At 38.8% G+C, this 15433-nt stretch overlaps 1 protein-coding gene and 1 non-coding gene across 3 annotated transcripts in view; one reads left to right on the top strand and one right to left on the bottom strand.

Annotated features, from left to right (window-relative positions):
* APOO (apolipoprotein O) overlaps positions 1-14157 on the top strand; it is a 66586-nt gene extending 52429 nt beyond the window's left edge. The window contains exons 8-9 of one of the 2 annotated variants that reach the window (XR_014835824.1): positions 8968-9687; positions 12376-14157. Coding sequence is in view for 1 of the 2 variants with exons in the window: in XM_005674464.4 (XP_005674521.2) it covers positions 8968-9003 (36 nt within the window). In the remaining variant the exon portion in view is untranslated. The remainder of the gene's footprint in view (positions 1-8967; positions 9688-12375) is intronic. The other variant, XM_005674464.4, reaches the window with a different exon arrangement.
* Positions 11303-11432, bottom strand: LOC146394507 (small nucleolar RNA SNORA19). The gene has a single exon (XR_014835939.1). It is a non-coding gene; the product is annotated as a small nucleolar RNA SNORA19 (small nucleolar RNA).
* Positions 14158-15433: the final 1276 nt, after the last annotated feature.

Here is a 15433-nt window from a genome sequence, read left to right as displayed (position 1 = left end):
TTGTAAGCTATCTCATAATCTTAATGTTGATTGTTTTTATATTGATTACATGTTGAAATAATAGTATTTTAAATATGTTGGGTTAAATAAAATGTATTGATCACTTTAAAAAAAAACCCAGTGAGGAGTTTTCCTGTGGCTCAGTGGTTAAGAGCTGGCATTGTCTCTGGTTGCATGGGTTCAGTCCCTGGTCCAGTGCAGTAGGTTAAGGATCTGGCATTGCCGAAGCAGTGGTGTAGGTCACAGCTGTGGATGGGATTCAGTTCCTGGATCAGGAACTTCCATATTCTGTGGGTGTGGCCCCCCTCAAAAAAAAACGCAGTGAAACCCAATGCATATTAAAATTAGATCATGAGGAGACTGGTCGCAAATATTTTGCTGTAAAATATTTTAAGTGAAACTCTATGAACATACAAAAAAAAATGACTTCTGGCTCGTGCAAAATCACGAACTGTCTTTTTTTTTTTTTTTTGTCTTTTGTCTTTTTGTCTTTTTTTGTTGTTGTTGTTGTTGTTGTTGCTATTTCTTGGGCCGCTCCCGCGGCATATGGAGGTTCCCAGGCTAGGGGTCGAATCGGAGCTGTAGCCACCGGCCTACGCCAGAGGCACAGCAACACAGGATCCGAGCCACGTCTGCAACCTACACCACAGCTCACGGCAACACCGGATCGTTAACCCACTGAGCAAGGGCAGGGACCGAACCCGCAACCTCATGGTTCCTAGTCGGATTCGTTAACCACTGCGCCACGACGGGAACTCCACGAACTGTCTTTTGAAGTCAGAATGTTGTCTTGCTGAAATCATGATGGTTTCTGCCAAGAGAGATCTGATTTGTAATAGGGTGGATGAGCTCAATATTTAGTGAGATATTTGACTATCCTATTTTGTTATACTATAAGTGATATTTAATCAAAAAAGAAAAATTTCCTAGCAACAGAGTTGTTTTCTTCAATCAGAAGAATGTTTTTATGTGCTCATTTTCTTAATGTCCAAAAGATTAACAACCTTGTGAATTTAGAAGCTTATATTTTTAAGATTGAGATGCTGGCAAATATAGGTAGTAGAATACACAAGAAAATCACTAGAAGTACTTGACAAGCATTATGTTAAGGTAATTCAGATCTAAAATATATTTAGCAAAGGGAAGCAGACATCAGAAGCAAGAGAGGCCACAACCCTATTGTCTGCAAAAAGGAGACCACACCAAAAATCTATACAAAATGAAAAGGCAGAGAATTATGACTCAGATAAGGGAACAAGAAAAAACCCAGAAAAACAGCTAAGTGATCTGGAGATTACTAACCTCCATGAAAAACACTTTAGACTAATGATAGTAAAGGTGATTCAAGATCTTGGAAATAAACTGGAGGCAAAGATTGATAAATTGTAAGAAACATTGAGCAAAGAAATAGAATATTTATGGATTAAACAAGCAGAGATGCAAAATACAGTAACTGAAATAAAATATTCACTAGAAGGAACCAACAGCAGAATACAGGAGGCAGAAGAATGAGTAAGAGAGGTGGAAGACAGGCTAGTGGAAATCATTGATGTGGGACATAAAAGTGAAATAAGATTGAAAAGAAATGAAGACAGTCTAAGAGAACTCTGGGACAGTGTTAAATGCACCACATCTGTATTATAGGGTGCCAGAAGTGGAAGAGAGAAAGTGCCAGAGAGAACATTTGAAGAGATAATAGCTGAAAGACTTCCCTAACATAGGAAAGGAATCACTCAAACCATAAAAAATAAACCCAAGGAGGAATACCCCAAGACACGTATTCATCAAACTGACCAAAATTAAAGACAAAGAGAAAATAGTGAAAGCAGCTAGGGAAAAGAAACAAATAACATACAAGGGAACCCTGATAAGGTTATTGGCTGATTTTTTTTTTCAGCAGAAACTCTGCAGGCCAGAAAGGAGTGACACTATGTACTCAAAGTGATGAAAAGAAAAAACCTCCAACCAAGATTACTCTACCCAGCAAAGCTGTCATTCATGTTTGAAGGAGAAATCAAAAGCTTTGCAGACAAGCAAAAGCTAAGAGAATTCAGCACCATTAAACCAGCTTTACACCAAATACTAATGGAACTTTTCTAGGTGGAAAAGAAAAGGCCACAACTGCAAATGAAAACTATTGCAAATGACAAGGCTCACCAATAAAGGCAAAGGTATGAAATCATCCACACACAAATATGCTTCCAAAACCAGAAATCATGAGAAGAGTAGGGTACAAATACAGGATAATGGAGCTGCACTTACAGTTAAAGAGACCAACAACTTTAAACAATCTTGTTTATATATAGACTCCTCTATATCAGAACTTCATGGTAACTGCAAACCAAATATCTACAATAGATAACACACACAAATAAGAAAAAGCAAGCCAGGAGTTCCCATCATGGTGTAGCAGAAACGAATCCAACTGGGAACCATGAGGTTGCAGGTTCGATCCCTGGCCTCGCTCAGCGGGTCAAGGATCTGGCATTGCCTTGAGCTGTGGTGTAGGTCACAGACGTGGCTCAGATCTGGCATTGCTGTGACTGTGGTGTAGGCCGGCAGCTACAGCTCCAATTAGACCCCTAGCCTGGGGACCTCCATATGCCATGGGTACGGCCCTAAAAAAGACCAAAAAAAAAAAAAAAAAAAAAAGAAGAAAAGAAAAAGCAGTCCAAACACAACACCAAAGATAGCCATCAAACCACAAGAGAAGAGAACAAGCGAAGAAGGGAAGAAAAAAGACCAACAGAAGCAAATCCAAAACAATTAATAAAAATGGCATTAAGAACATACATATCAATAATTACCTTAAATGTAAATGGACTAAATGCCCCAACCAAAAGACATAGACTGGCTGAATGGATACAAAAACAAGACTCATATATATGCTGTCTTCAGGAGACCCACTTCAGTTCTAGGGACACATACAAATTAAAAGTGAGAGAATGGAAGAAAATATTCCATGCAAATGGTAATCAAAAGAAAGCTGGAGTAACAATACTCATATCAGACAAAATAGGCCTTAAAATAAAGAATATTATAAGAGACAAAGAAGGACATTACATAATGACCAAAGGATCAATCCAAGAAGAAGATACAATTGTAAATATATATGCACCAAACATAGGATCACCTCAATATATAAGGCAACTGCTAGCAACCTTAAAAGGAGAAACTAACAATAACATAATAATAGTGGAGGACTTCAACAACCCACTTACAGCAATGGACAGATCATCCAGACAGAAAATCAACAAGGAAACACAGGCCTTAAATGATGCATTAGACCAGATGGACTTAATAGATATTTATAGAACATTCTATCTAAAAGCAGCAGAATACACATTCTTCTCAAGTGCACATGGAACTTTCTAGGATTGATCACATTGTGGGCCACAAATCAAGCCTTGGTAAACTTAAGAAAATTGAAATCATATCAAGCATCTTTTTCAACCAGAATGCTGTATGACTAGAAATCAACAAGAAAAAAAACTGCAAAAAAAAACACCAACACCTGTAGACTAAACAACATGCTACTAAACAACCAAAGGATCATTGAAGAAATCAAAGAGGAAATTAAAAAATACCTAGAAACAAATTACAACAAAGATAGAACAATCCAAAACCTATGGCAAAAGCAGTTCTAAGGAGGAGGTTTATAGCAATACAAGCCTACCTCAGGAAATAAGAAAAAGGTCAAATAAACAATCTAACTTTATACCTAAAGCAACTGGAGAAAGAACAGACAAAACCCAAAGTTAGCAGAATGAAAGAAATCATAAAGATTAGAGCAGAAATCAATGAAATAGAAACAAAGAAAACCATAGAAAAGATCAACGGAACTAAAAGCTGGTTCTTTGAAAAAGATCAACAAAATTGATAAACCCTTAGCAGACTCATCAAGAAAAAAAGAAAGAGGACTCAATAAAATTAGAAATGAAAAAGAAGTTACAACAGACATCACAGACATACAAAGGATCATTAGAGACTACTACAAGCAACTATATGCCAATAAAGCAGACAACCTAGAAGAAATGGACAAATTCTTAGAAAAGTACAGTTGTCCAAGACTAAACCAAGAGAATTAGAAAAGATGAACAGGCCCTTCACAAGTACTGAAGTTGAAACCATGATTAAAAAACTTCCAGGAGGAGTTCTCATTGTGGCACAGCAGAAACAAATCTGACTTGGAACCATGAGGTTGCAGGTTTGATCCCTGGCCTCACACAGGGGGTTAAGGAACCGGCATTGCTGTGAGCTGTGGTGTAGGTTGCAAACGTGGCTCGAATTTGGCATTGCTGTGGCTCTGGCGTAGGCTGGCAGCTACAGCTCTGATTCAACCCCTAGCCTGGGAACCTCCATATGCCGTGGGTGTGGCCCTGAAAAGACAAAACAAAAAACAAAACAAAAAAAAAAAAAACCTTCCAGAAAACAAAAGTCCAGGACCAGATGGCCTCACAGGTGAATTCTATCAAGAATTTAGAGAAGAGTTAAAACGTATCCTGAAACTATTTCCAAAAATTGCAGAGGAAGGAACACTCCCAAACTCATTCTTTGAGACCACCATCACTCTGATACCAAAACCAGACTAAGATACCACAAAAAAGAAAATTATAGGCCAATATCACTAACGAACATAGATGCAAAAATCTTCAACACAATACTAGCAAATTGAATCCAGCAATATATCAAAAGGGATTTATCACAAGGATGCAAGGATTTTTCAATATCTGCAAATCAGTCAGTGTCATACACCACTAACAAACTGAAGAATAAAAACCATATGATCCTCTCAGTAGATGCAGAAAAAGCTTTTGACAAAATCCAACACCCATTTCTGATAAAAACCCTCCAGAAAGTGGGCACAGAGGGAACCTGCCTCAACATAGTAAAGGTCATATATGACAAACTCACAGTTAACATCATTCCCAATGGTGAAAAGCTGGAAGACTTCTCACTAAGATCAGGAATAAGACAAGGATGTCTGGTCTTGCCACTACTAGTCAACATAGTTTTGGAAACCCTAGCCACAGAAATCAGAAAAGAAAAAGAAATAAAAGATATCCAGATTGAAAAGGAAGAAGTAAAACTACCACTGTTTGCAGATGACATGATACTATACCTAGAAAATCCTAAAGATGCTACCGGAAAACTGTTAGAGCTCATCAATGCATTTGCTAAAGTTTCAGCATACAAAATTAATACACAGAAATCAATGGCATTTTTATATACTAACAATGAAAGAGCAGAAAGAGAAATTAGAGAAATAACCCCATTTACCATCACATCAAAAAGAATAAAATACCTAGGAATAAACCTATCTAAAGAGACAAAAGACCTGTACTCTGAAAACTACAAGACACTGATGTAAAAGAAATCAAAGATGACACAAATAGATGGAAAGACATACCATGGTCTTGGATTGGAAGAATCAATATTGTCAAAATGACTGTACTACCCAAGGCAATCTACAGATTCAGTGCAATCCCTGTCAAATTACCAAGGACATTTTTCACAGAACTAGCGCAAAATATTTTAAAGTTTGTTTGAAAGCACAAAAGACCCAGAATGGCCAAAGCCATCCTGACAAAAATCGAGCTGGAGGAATCAGGCTCCCTGACAGACTACTACAAAGCTACAGTCACCCAAACAGTATGGTACTGGCACAAAGACAGAAATAGAGATCAGTGGAACAGGATAGAAAGCCCAGAATTAAACCCATGCACCTGCAGTCAATTAATCTATGACAAAGGAGGCAAGAATATACCATGGAGAAGACAGTCTCTTCAATAAGTGATGCTGGGAAAACTGGACAGCTACATGTAAAAGAATAAAATTAGAACACTCCCTAACACTATACACAAAAATAAACCCAAAGTGGATTAAAGACCTAAATATAAGACCAGATACTATAAAACTCCTAGAGGAAAACATAGGCTGAACACTCTCTGACATAAACCACAGCAATATCTTCTCAGATCCACCTCCTAGAGTAATGACAGTGAAAACAAAAATAAACAAATGGGACCTAATTAAACTTAAAAGTTTTTGCACAGCAAAGGAAACCCTACACAAAACAAAAAGACGGCCTCCAGAATGGGAGAAAATATTTGCAAATGAATCAATTGACAAGGGATTAATCTCCAAAATTTATAAACACCTCCTCCAGCTCTATACCAAAAAAACAACCCCATGAAAAAATGGGCAGAAGATATAAACAGACAATTCTCCAAAAAAGACATGCAGATGGCCAAAAAAAAAGCATGAAAAGATGTTCAACATCACTAATTATTCTAGAAATGGAAATCAAAACTACTATGAGGCACTGCTTTACACTAGCCAGAATGGCCATCATCAAAAAGTCTGCGAACAGTAAATGCTGGAGAGGGTGTGGAGAAAAGAACCGTCTCACACTGTTGGTGGGAATGTAAATTGGTGCAACCACTATGGAAAACAATATGGAGATTCCTCAAAAAAATAAAAATAGAATTACTGTTTGATCCTGCAATCCCACTCCCGGGCATCTATACAGAGAAAACCATGACTTGAAAAGATACATGTGGCCCAGCGTTCATTGCAGCACTATATACAGTGGCCAAGACATGGAAGCAACCTAAATGTCCATCAACAGAGGAGTAGATCAAGAAGATGTGGTACATATACACAATGGAATATCACTCAGCCATAAAAAGGAAAGAAATAATGGCATTTGCAGCAACATGAATGGACCTAGAAATTATCATGCTGAGTGAAGTTAGACACTTATATGTGGAATCTAAAAAAAGGATACGATGAACTTTGAAGAACAGAAACTGACTCACAGACTTTGAAAAACTTATGGTTACCAAAGCAAACAGTTGGGGGTGGGGGGAGGGATGGGCTAGGGGTTTGGGATGAAAATGTTGTAAAATTGGGTTGTACAAGTATAAATATAATGAAATTCATGGAGTTAAAAAAGCCAACAACAATTAAAAAAACAAATAGGTAGGTAGGGAACTACATGGTTTTTATGACTGACCTAATTGTTGGACGTGATTATCTCATTTACCTTCATAAGCTTTTTTTAATCTCTTCTTGTTCTTCATTAACACGTACCCCAATTTCCTTTTAAATATTTATATCTCTCATACCTCATTCCATTTGTTTATTCAACAATTGTTTGGATGCTGTGTACTAAGAGGTCCTAGGGATATTGTACCCTCATGAAACATATATTAGTGAAGGATTCAAACATGAATGTAAGAATTAAACAAATCAGGAAATGCATGGGTGCTGTGAATGTAAATAAAAGGTTCTCATCTAAATTGAAGGACAGACAGGGAGAAGCCTTGGTCTAAAAGATGAACAGCATTTAGCTAGACAAAAATTGGAATTGACCAGGGTAAGTCAAGAGATTTATTTTGCAAAGGTTTTATCTCAGGGAAGAGCTCAGCAAGTTGGAAGAGCAACAGCAAGAAGGCTTCTGGGGCTTTGTGTGTGGGGGCGGTGTGTGAGTGAGTGAGTGAGTAAAAGTGGCTCTGGAGGAATAGAGTAAGGCCTACAGACACTGAATCCCATGGAGCTCTGTTCAGAGCAGCAAGTAGACCTGGGTGTTGTGTGATGATCTCCCAAGCAGTAGGTATGGCCTTGTTCCCCAGAACTCTGTTGTCAAGTGGATGTGGTCTGTAGATAGGGTGACCATATAATTTATCACCCATATGAGGATACTCTTGCAAGTGAAAGGAGGCACTATTAGGCTGGGAGAGTGGGTATATACCGATATCTATAATTTGGGAAGCCAGGATGTATGATCACAGTGCTTAAAGAGGAGTTTTCAACCATTCCAGTAAGCCTGACATTGCCTGGAAACCATGCTCTGAAATTGCAGGGTTGGGCATGTGTTCCTGCTTTCTCACATTCCCCCCCCTTCACTCAGGAACAACTCTGCTAGAAGGTCACCAGGAGAACCTGCACCAAGTCTAGACAACAGAATCACAGCCCCATTGCCCACCCATCTGAGGCCTAGTGTTTGTCAGAACCTTGACGTGCATCAGGTCTTAGTAACGTTTTCAGAATTAAAGTCTTAAAAACATAGAAAGAAAGTAAGGCCTTAAACATTTAGCACATGAGCCTTTCCCACTAGAATCTTTCCTACATCACTTCTCATGGATGACATGACCTAATTATATGTTCCCAGATGGCGGCCAGGTAGAATGGGTGTTGGCCGGTTATAAACTCTTTCAGAGTAAACATGTTTTGTGATTGGCCCCTATGGTGGATGATATATTTAGCTACATACCTGCAGGAAGCATTGCCATAGGTGTAAAACCTTCTGTAACAATGGCAGTGGCATGAAGTAGTAAAAGTAGAAATCTTTTCACTATTGATTGGATTTTTTATAGAATCAACTGTTGGCTGAATATCCGTAGTGAGGTTTAATGGAGCTTTATTTCCTGCTCTCTGTGACTCTGTGCCTGAGTCACTTTCTATGGCAGGGCCCTCAGGGAGCCCTAGTAATTCCTTCAGTTTGTAGAGATATGGGTCACTTTGCATCAAATTAAATAAAATTCAGCCAAATACTGAAGATGTGCAGTTGGAGATGGTAAACTATTTCTTTAGAAGTTTCACTGTTTCTTCTCAACTGCATTAATATTCTTTTTATAGAAGATCATGGACTTGGAGAATAGACACATGGTTGCCAAGGGGAAGGGGGAGGGGGCAGGATGGATTGGAAAGTTGGGGTTAATAGATGCAGACCATTGCCTTTGGAATGGATAAGCAGTGAGATCCTGCTGTAGAGCACTAGGAACTATATATCGTCACTGATTATGGAGCATGATAATGGGAGAAAAAAGAATCTATACATGCATGTGTAAATGGGTCACCATGCTGTACAGTAGAAAATTGACCAAATACTGTAAACCAGCTATAATGAAAAAAAATAAAAATCATTATTTAAAAGAAAATTCTTACTTTTTGTTTTACCAGCCAGGAAATGTGAAGAATCCACCTGGAAATAAGTAGAATACTCCACGCTCTGCCCGTTTAAATCAGGTAAAGAACAAGCGAACTCTTCATTTTTAGCATTATTAGCACCAACAGAAATGACTTGTCTTTAATTTAATTAATTACAGCCATTTCAACTTCATGTGGAAACATAAGGGTCAAGATGATATTTCATTCCATCTTTAATTTGTGGGCTTAAGTGCCATAACTTATTAATTGTGTGTTCCTGAGAAGTACCTGGATTTTTTAGACAAGCTAGAGCTCAAAGTTGAGATTTGTCTACAAACCTAGTTCAAACATTTGAAAAATGCCATACTTTGATTTTGGCCACCCCGCAGCATATGGAGTTCCCGGGCCAAGGATCAGACCCAAGCTGCAGTTGTAACCTATGCCATAGCTGCAACAACGCCAGATCATTAACCCACCATCTGGGACGAAGACCGAACCCGTGTCCCAGTGCTCCAGAGTTGCCACCCATCCCATTGTGCCACAGCGGGAACTCCTGCCATTATTTTCTAGGCTTATTTTTTTTTAACTCTTTCACTATAGTAAGCACACTTGTGTTCATCTAGTAATCATTCAATAAACATTTGCTGAATGCATGAGTGTTGCAGAAAAGCTCAAGATTATATATCTAAAGTAAGTGAGATAGGGAATTCATAGGTGTAATTTTTTTTTTTGTCTTTTTGTCTTTTTAGGGCTGCAACCACGCTCAGCATATGGAGGTTCCCAGGCTAGGGGTCTAATCGGAGCTACAGCTGCCAGCCTACACCACAGACAGCCACAGCAACGCCAGATCTAAGCTGCGTCTGCAACCTACACCACAGCTCATGGCAACCCTGGATCCTTAACCCACTGAGTGAGGCCAGGGATTGAACCCGAAACCTTATGGTTCCTAGTCAGATTAGTTTCCGCTGCACCATGACAAGAACTCCTGTTTTGTTTTTTTAGAGCCACAGGTGTGACATCTGGAAGTTCCTGGGCTAGGAGTCAAATCAGAGCTACAGCTACTGGCCTATGCCATGTGGGTTCAGTCCTTTGCCCTGTTCAGTGGGTTAAGATCTGGTGTTGCCATGAACTGTGGTGTAGGTCACAGATGAAGCTTGGATCCAGCATTGCTGTGGCTGTGATGTAGGCTGGCAGCTGCAGCTCTGATTCAACCTCTAGACTAGGAATGTACATATGCCACAGGCGCAGCCCTAAAAAGACTAAAAAATAAAAAAATAAAAGCTCTGGGTTTTTCTTCCTCAACCTGTCTCCATATTTTTGGAGACCCAGAGAGGTAATAGAGTTTTAGAATTTGTAAAGGATCATCTGACGCAACCCCCAACCTGTAGCATAAATCCTCTGTAGCTCTGTGTGTTCCCACCTTTTGGCCTCCGCTGATAGGAAAAGCATCCCACAGGGCAGCCATCTTTGAGCAGTTCTAATTTTTAGGAAGCTGTTTCTTTCTCTTTTTTTTTAATTTAAAAAATGTTTTCTAAAGTAGATGCACAGGCACATACAGAATGGTATGTAGAATGGCATTTTATTTAAGCAATTCTACAAGCAGAAGAACACTGATAGATAGACGAATTGAACAAATCTGATCGTTGGTTTCCATCTGATTAATTTTTTAAGTTCACCAAAACCATTTTTTTTTTTTTTTTTACCATTTCTTCGGCCACTCCTGCGGCATATGGAGGTTCCCAGGCTAGGGGTCGAATTGGAGCTATAGCCACCGGCCTACACCACAGCCACAGCAACGCGGGATCCGAGCTGCATCTGCAACTTACACCACAGCTCACGGCAACGCTGGATCCTTAACCCACTGAGCAAGGCCAGGAATCGAACCTGCAACCTCATGGTAACTAGTCAGATTCGTTAACCACTGAGCCACGACGGGAACTTCCCAAACCATTTCATCGCTATCTTTATTAATGCTTATTTCTCCCTTCTGTCTAGTTTCTTCATTTAAGGGACTAGATATTTTTACCTTATTAAAAAAAAACAGTAATTGTGCTTGAATTTCCCTTTTCCACATAATTCTTTTTGTGTGTTTGTGTGTTTTTAGGGCCACACCCACAGCATATGGAGGTTCCCAGGCTAGGGGTCAAATGGGAGCTGTAGCTGCCGGCCTACACTACAGCCACAGCAACTCAGGATCTGAGCTGGTTCTGCGACCTACATCACAGTTCACAGCAACGCCAGTTCCTTAACCCACTGAGCAATGCCAGGGATCGAACCCACATCCTCATGGTTACTAGTTAAATTTGTTTCCACTGAACCACAACAGGAACTCCCTTCACATAATTCTAATTCTGAATTTTTTTTTTAAATTTGTCTGAAGGGGACTGGCAGCATTACTATATAGTTATACTGCTAGTGAACCTTTAATTATTTGTATAGCACATAAGAAATAACAGTGCTCACATATACAAGAGAAGGCAGGTCAATGAAATGTGCACAGGAAGCTGTTTCTTATACTGAGCAAAAATATGTTTCCTTATAACTCCTACACATGGTCCTGTTCTTGCCTTAGAGGGGTCACAGAAAATAAATCCAGATCCTTTGTCATATCACAGCCCTTCATACAGTAACCCCAAGTTAGCATTTCTCAAATTTTCTTATGCAGGTTAAGCTGAGGAGTTTGTTAAAAAGCCAGAGGCTTAGGCCCCCACCCCAGAATTGGCACCTCTGGAGAGAGAGACTAGGTGTGTATCATATGTGCTATTAAAAGGGCAACTAGAGGGACTTCCCGTCGTGGCTCAGCAGTAACAAACCCAACTAGGGTTCGTTAAACCCTAAAAGACCAAAAAAAAAAAAAAAAAAAAAAAAAAAAAAAAAACCCAAAACAAACAAACAAACAAAAAAAAGGGCAACTAGAGGGTAAACAAGCAGGAAGCCACACATGTCCTTCAAAGACTTTATACTGAAAATGGTTCTATTTCTCTACCAGGGCAATGAGCCACAAAATAAAGGGAAACTATGTAAATATCCACTTCATTTTTCAAAAATATTCAGGGCCAGAGTTCATTGTACTGTGTTCACCACCTTGATTTCATTCATTTTTTTAAAATTCTGTATTAGAGATGTAGTTTTAAATTATAAAATTAATGCATATTTGTCACAAATTTTTTTAGATATTTTTAAAGCTTCGCTCATCCTCCATTCCTTTCCCAGAGGTAGTTGCTGTTAATAGTTTAGTATATTGGAGTTCCCGTCGTGGCTCAGTGGTTAACGACTCCGACTAGGAACCATGAGGTTGCGGGTTCAATCCCTGGGCTTCCTCCGTGGGTTAAGGGTCTGGCGTTGGCATGAGCTGTGGTGTAGATCGCAGACGCAGCTCGGATCCCGCGTTGCTGTGGCTCTGGCGCAGGCCGGCGGCAACAGCTCAGATTAGACCCTTAGCCTGGGAACCTCCATATGCCGAGGGAGCAGCCCTAGAAAAGGCAAAACAACAACAACAAAAAAATAGTTTAGTATATCACTCCAGACTTTTTTCTCTATGTATAACACACATATACACACATGCACACATGCATCCATACAGGCTTTTGGGTTTTTGACAAAATGAGGTCATATTTCTTATACTGTTTTGCAAGTATACTGAGAGCTCTGTGAAGGCCCATATTATAATTTTATTATCACACTTAAAGAAATTAACACTAATTCTATAATATCATCTAATATGCAGACAGTATGCAGATTTCCCTGATTGTCTCATTAATAACTTTTTACAGTTGTTTGTTTGAGTCAGGATCCAACCAAGATCTGCCCACTGCATTTGATTTATGAGTCTCTTAAGTCCATTTTAAACTGTAATAGTTCCTCCTTCCTCATTTTTCACTTACCATCTGTTTGTCGAAAAACAGTTTATTTGTCCTTTAGAATTTTCCATGTTCTGGCTGTGACTGAGTGCATCCATTTAGTGTCATTCTGTTTATCTCTTGGCTCCTCTCTTTGTATTTCCCTTAAACTGATAGTTGGATCTAAAGGCTTAATCAGATTTTTTGATAAGAACACTTTGTAGCCAGTGCTATGTTTAGCTGTGTTGAATGAATGAGTGAATTCGCTTCTTGGCTTTTTTTTTTCACTTAATATGTCATGTACATCTTTCTCTCTCGGTATTCTTTCCACCTGTAGTTTCCTAATAATTTCCTAGTATGTACTACCATGATCTGTTGAATCCTTATTAATATAGACTGTTTGCAGTTTGTAGGTTTTTTTTTTTAACAATGCAGTAGATCTGTTGAATTTTTAGAGAAGCTCAAAACAGATTAAGAAACTGAGATAGAAAAGGTAAGCTAGTGGTTTACAAGTTTAAGAGTTTTTAGTTTTACATTAAAATATCAAGTGAGTAGTCACTGGCCTCTAAAATATTTATAAACCTCTAATTGCTAAGTAGATTCATTACAAATTAGGAAAAAAGCAATCTGGAACAGAATCGGTTTGTCTTCGTCATGTCTTTGTATTGATGTGTGTTTCATTCCAGAAAAGAATGATAGGGTGATGTGAGGAAGGCTATGCGTCAGACTAGCAATGATATAATCATGCTCTCCTCCAGCACATGGATGGAAATGTAGTTGTTTGGTTTTCAGAAGGAGAGAGATGTGGTGTGCCATTTAGGCACTTATTTTTAATCTATTCATCCATCTGTTTAATTATTGATGACATACATAGCCAGTTGAGAATCTGCATGTAATGTTGATGTCAACACACAACCTTTCTGGTTTTTAGAGTACCCGTTTATAAAATGGGAATAATTATAGTTTTCTCTGGCTCATTGTGATCCTCATGGTCATGTAATGGTAATAAAAATATTTGAGGCGGTTTCTCTATTTAAACTTAAAAGAATTTTCAAAATGCAAAATTTTAGAGCTGTTTTTATTTTGGGGACACTGTTTATTTATGTTTCTTTATCTTTCAGTTATAGGTAAACATTGGAAACTCCATACGGTAAACCAGTATTTCTACAGGAAAATGGCAGAGAAGTCATTACTGAATGTAGTAAATTGGCATTCTTCTTCAGGAAAAAGTATACTAGGCCTTTTTTGTTATCTTGGGTGATGCCATACTACAAGAGGACTAATCTGAAATTCTTTCACCTAGAGATAATGTATAAGCCTTAGAACTCCTTGTTCTCATGTTGCTATTTATGTATATAATTAAAATTCTAAGTTAAAAAAGAAAGTCATACTGCTCTTTATTTTCTGATATTATTTATCAAGTGACAGTTGAGGTGTATCTGGTGTCTGTGTGTGTGTATGGTGTGTGTGTCTGAGTGTACATGTACGTGTGTATGCGGTATGTGCATGGTGTGTGTCTGTTAAAGAAAACCATTCGGTCTTCTTAGGGCCGTATCAGCTGGCAATCTCCAGAGGTTGAGTTGAGAAGAGTGGCTCTGGAGCTGAGAGACAACACCTCGATGACCAGCACAATGAACAAAATTGTAAGTAAGTTTACCTGACCCTGATTAGAAGACACACAAAAGAAAACAGTGACCGTGACCCTTGTTGTATGCCAGTGCCTCCCAGCTTCTCTAATCTTCTGGTTTTTGAATGCCAGCAGGGAATGTGTAACAAATGAAGTAGTTTCTGCCTCTGCCAGTGGAGGAATGGTATGTGGTTGTGTGTGTAGGTTCTCTGTATGTAGGCCTTGTGTTCGCCTGTGTCCTCATTGAACTCCATCTTTCCAGTGCTAGTGAGAATAGCAGGAGTCTCTTGACTTGTCAGCCAGCCAGGAAGGATGGAGGGGGAACAATATATGAAAGAGAATTGAGAATTTCCAAATTTCAGTCAGACTTAAAAATTACAAATCATCCTTGTATTCTTGCGGCATCAATTTAATTCCTAAATTGTTGACCTACCTTCCAGAACTGATAGCAATTGATAAGACAGTAATACACAGATGGAACATGCACATGTTAATGTTAAAAACACTTGATAGAGCCAAGATGACAGGAATAGTGCCAGCCTTGCTACTGAATTAATGAGCTGAAGCATATTTGTCCCTAAAATAATCTGCCTAGGGACCCAGAAATCTTTTATTTCCTTTTATATGGAAATAATTTTGTGTTACCATATCAACCCTCCAAATATATTAAAGCTGTGCCTAAATTATAATATCTCATTATAAATATACTGTTATTATTTCAGCCTTTTCCCATTCGCTTGGCTTCCTATATTACCTCCAGAAGGTAGAGAATCCACAAGTCTCCTCGTTCTGGAGATTGCTTGATCGAGAGAAGATGAAAGAATGAATGGCCCCCACCACAGTGTGCTCTGGAGGTCATCAGTCAAAAGGTGTTTCAGTACCTCCCAACTGGAAAGGTATTATTTCTGTTTTTAACAGTTTCATCATATTGAAACATTGTCTCAATGCCTCTTAACCCCCCTGCAAGAAGGGGAAGATGGGAGTGCATCTCATGGAGCCAGTGCCTAGTAGTTTCTGGCCATATTTATGGTAA

This window comes from Sus scrofa, chromosome X, assembly GCF_054392235.1.
Source record: "Sus scrofa isolate SSC_HxYL_T2T_F1_AM1 chromosome X, Sscrofa_HxYL_maternal_Yorkshire_Landrace_v2.0, whole genome shotgun sequence".
Classification (NCBI taxonomy): domain Eukaryota; kingdom Metazoa; phylum Chordata; class Mammalia; order Artiodactyla; family Suidae; genus Sus; species Sus scrofa.
This window is presented reverse-complemented; position numbering and strand designations above follow the sequence as displayed.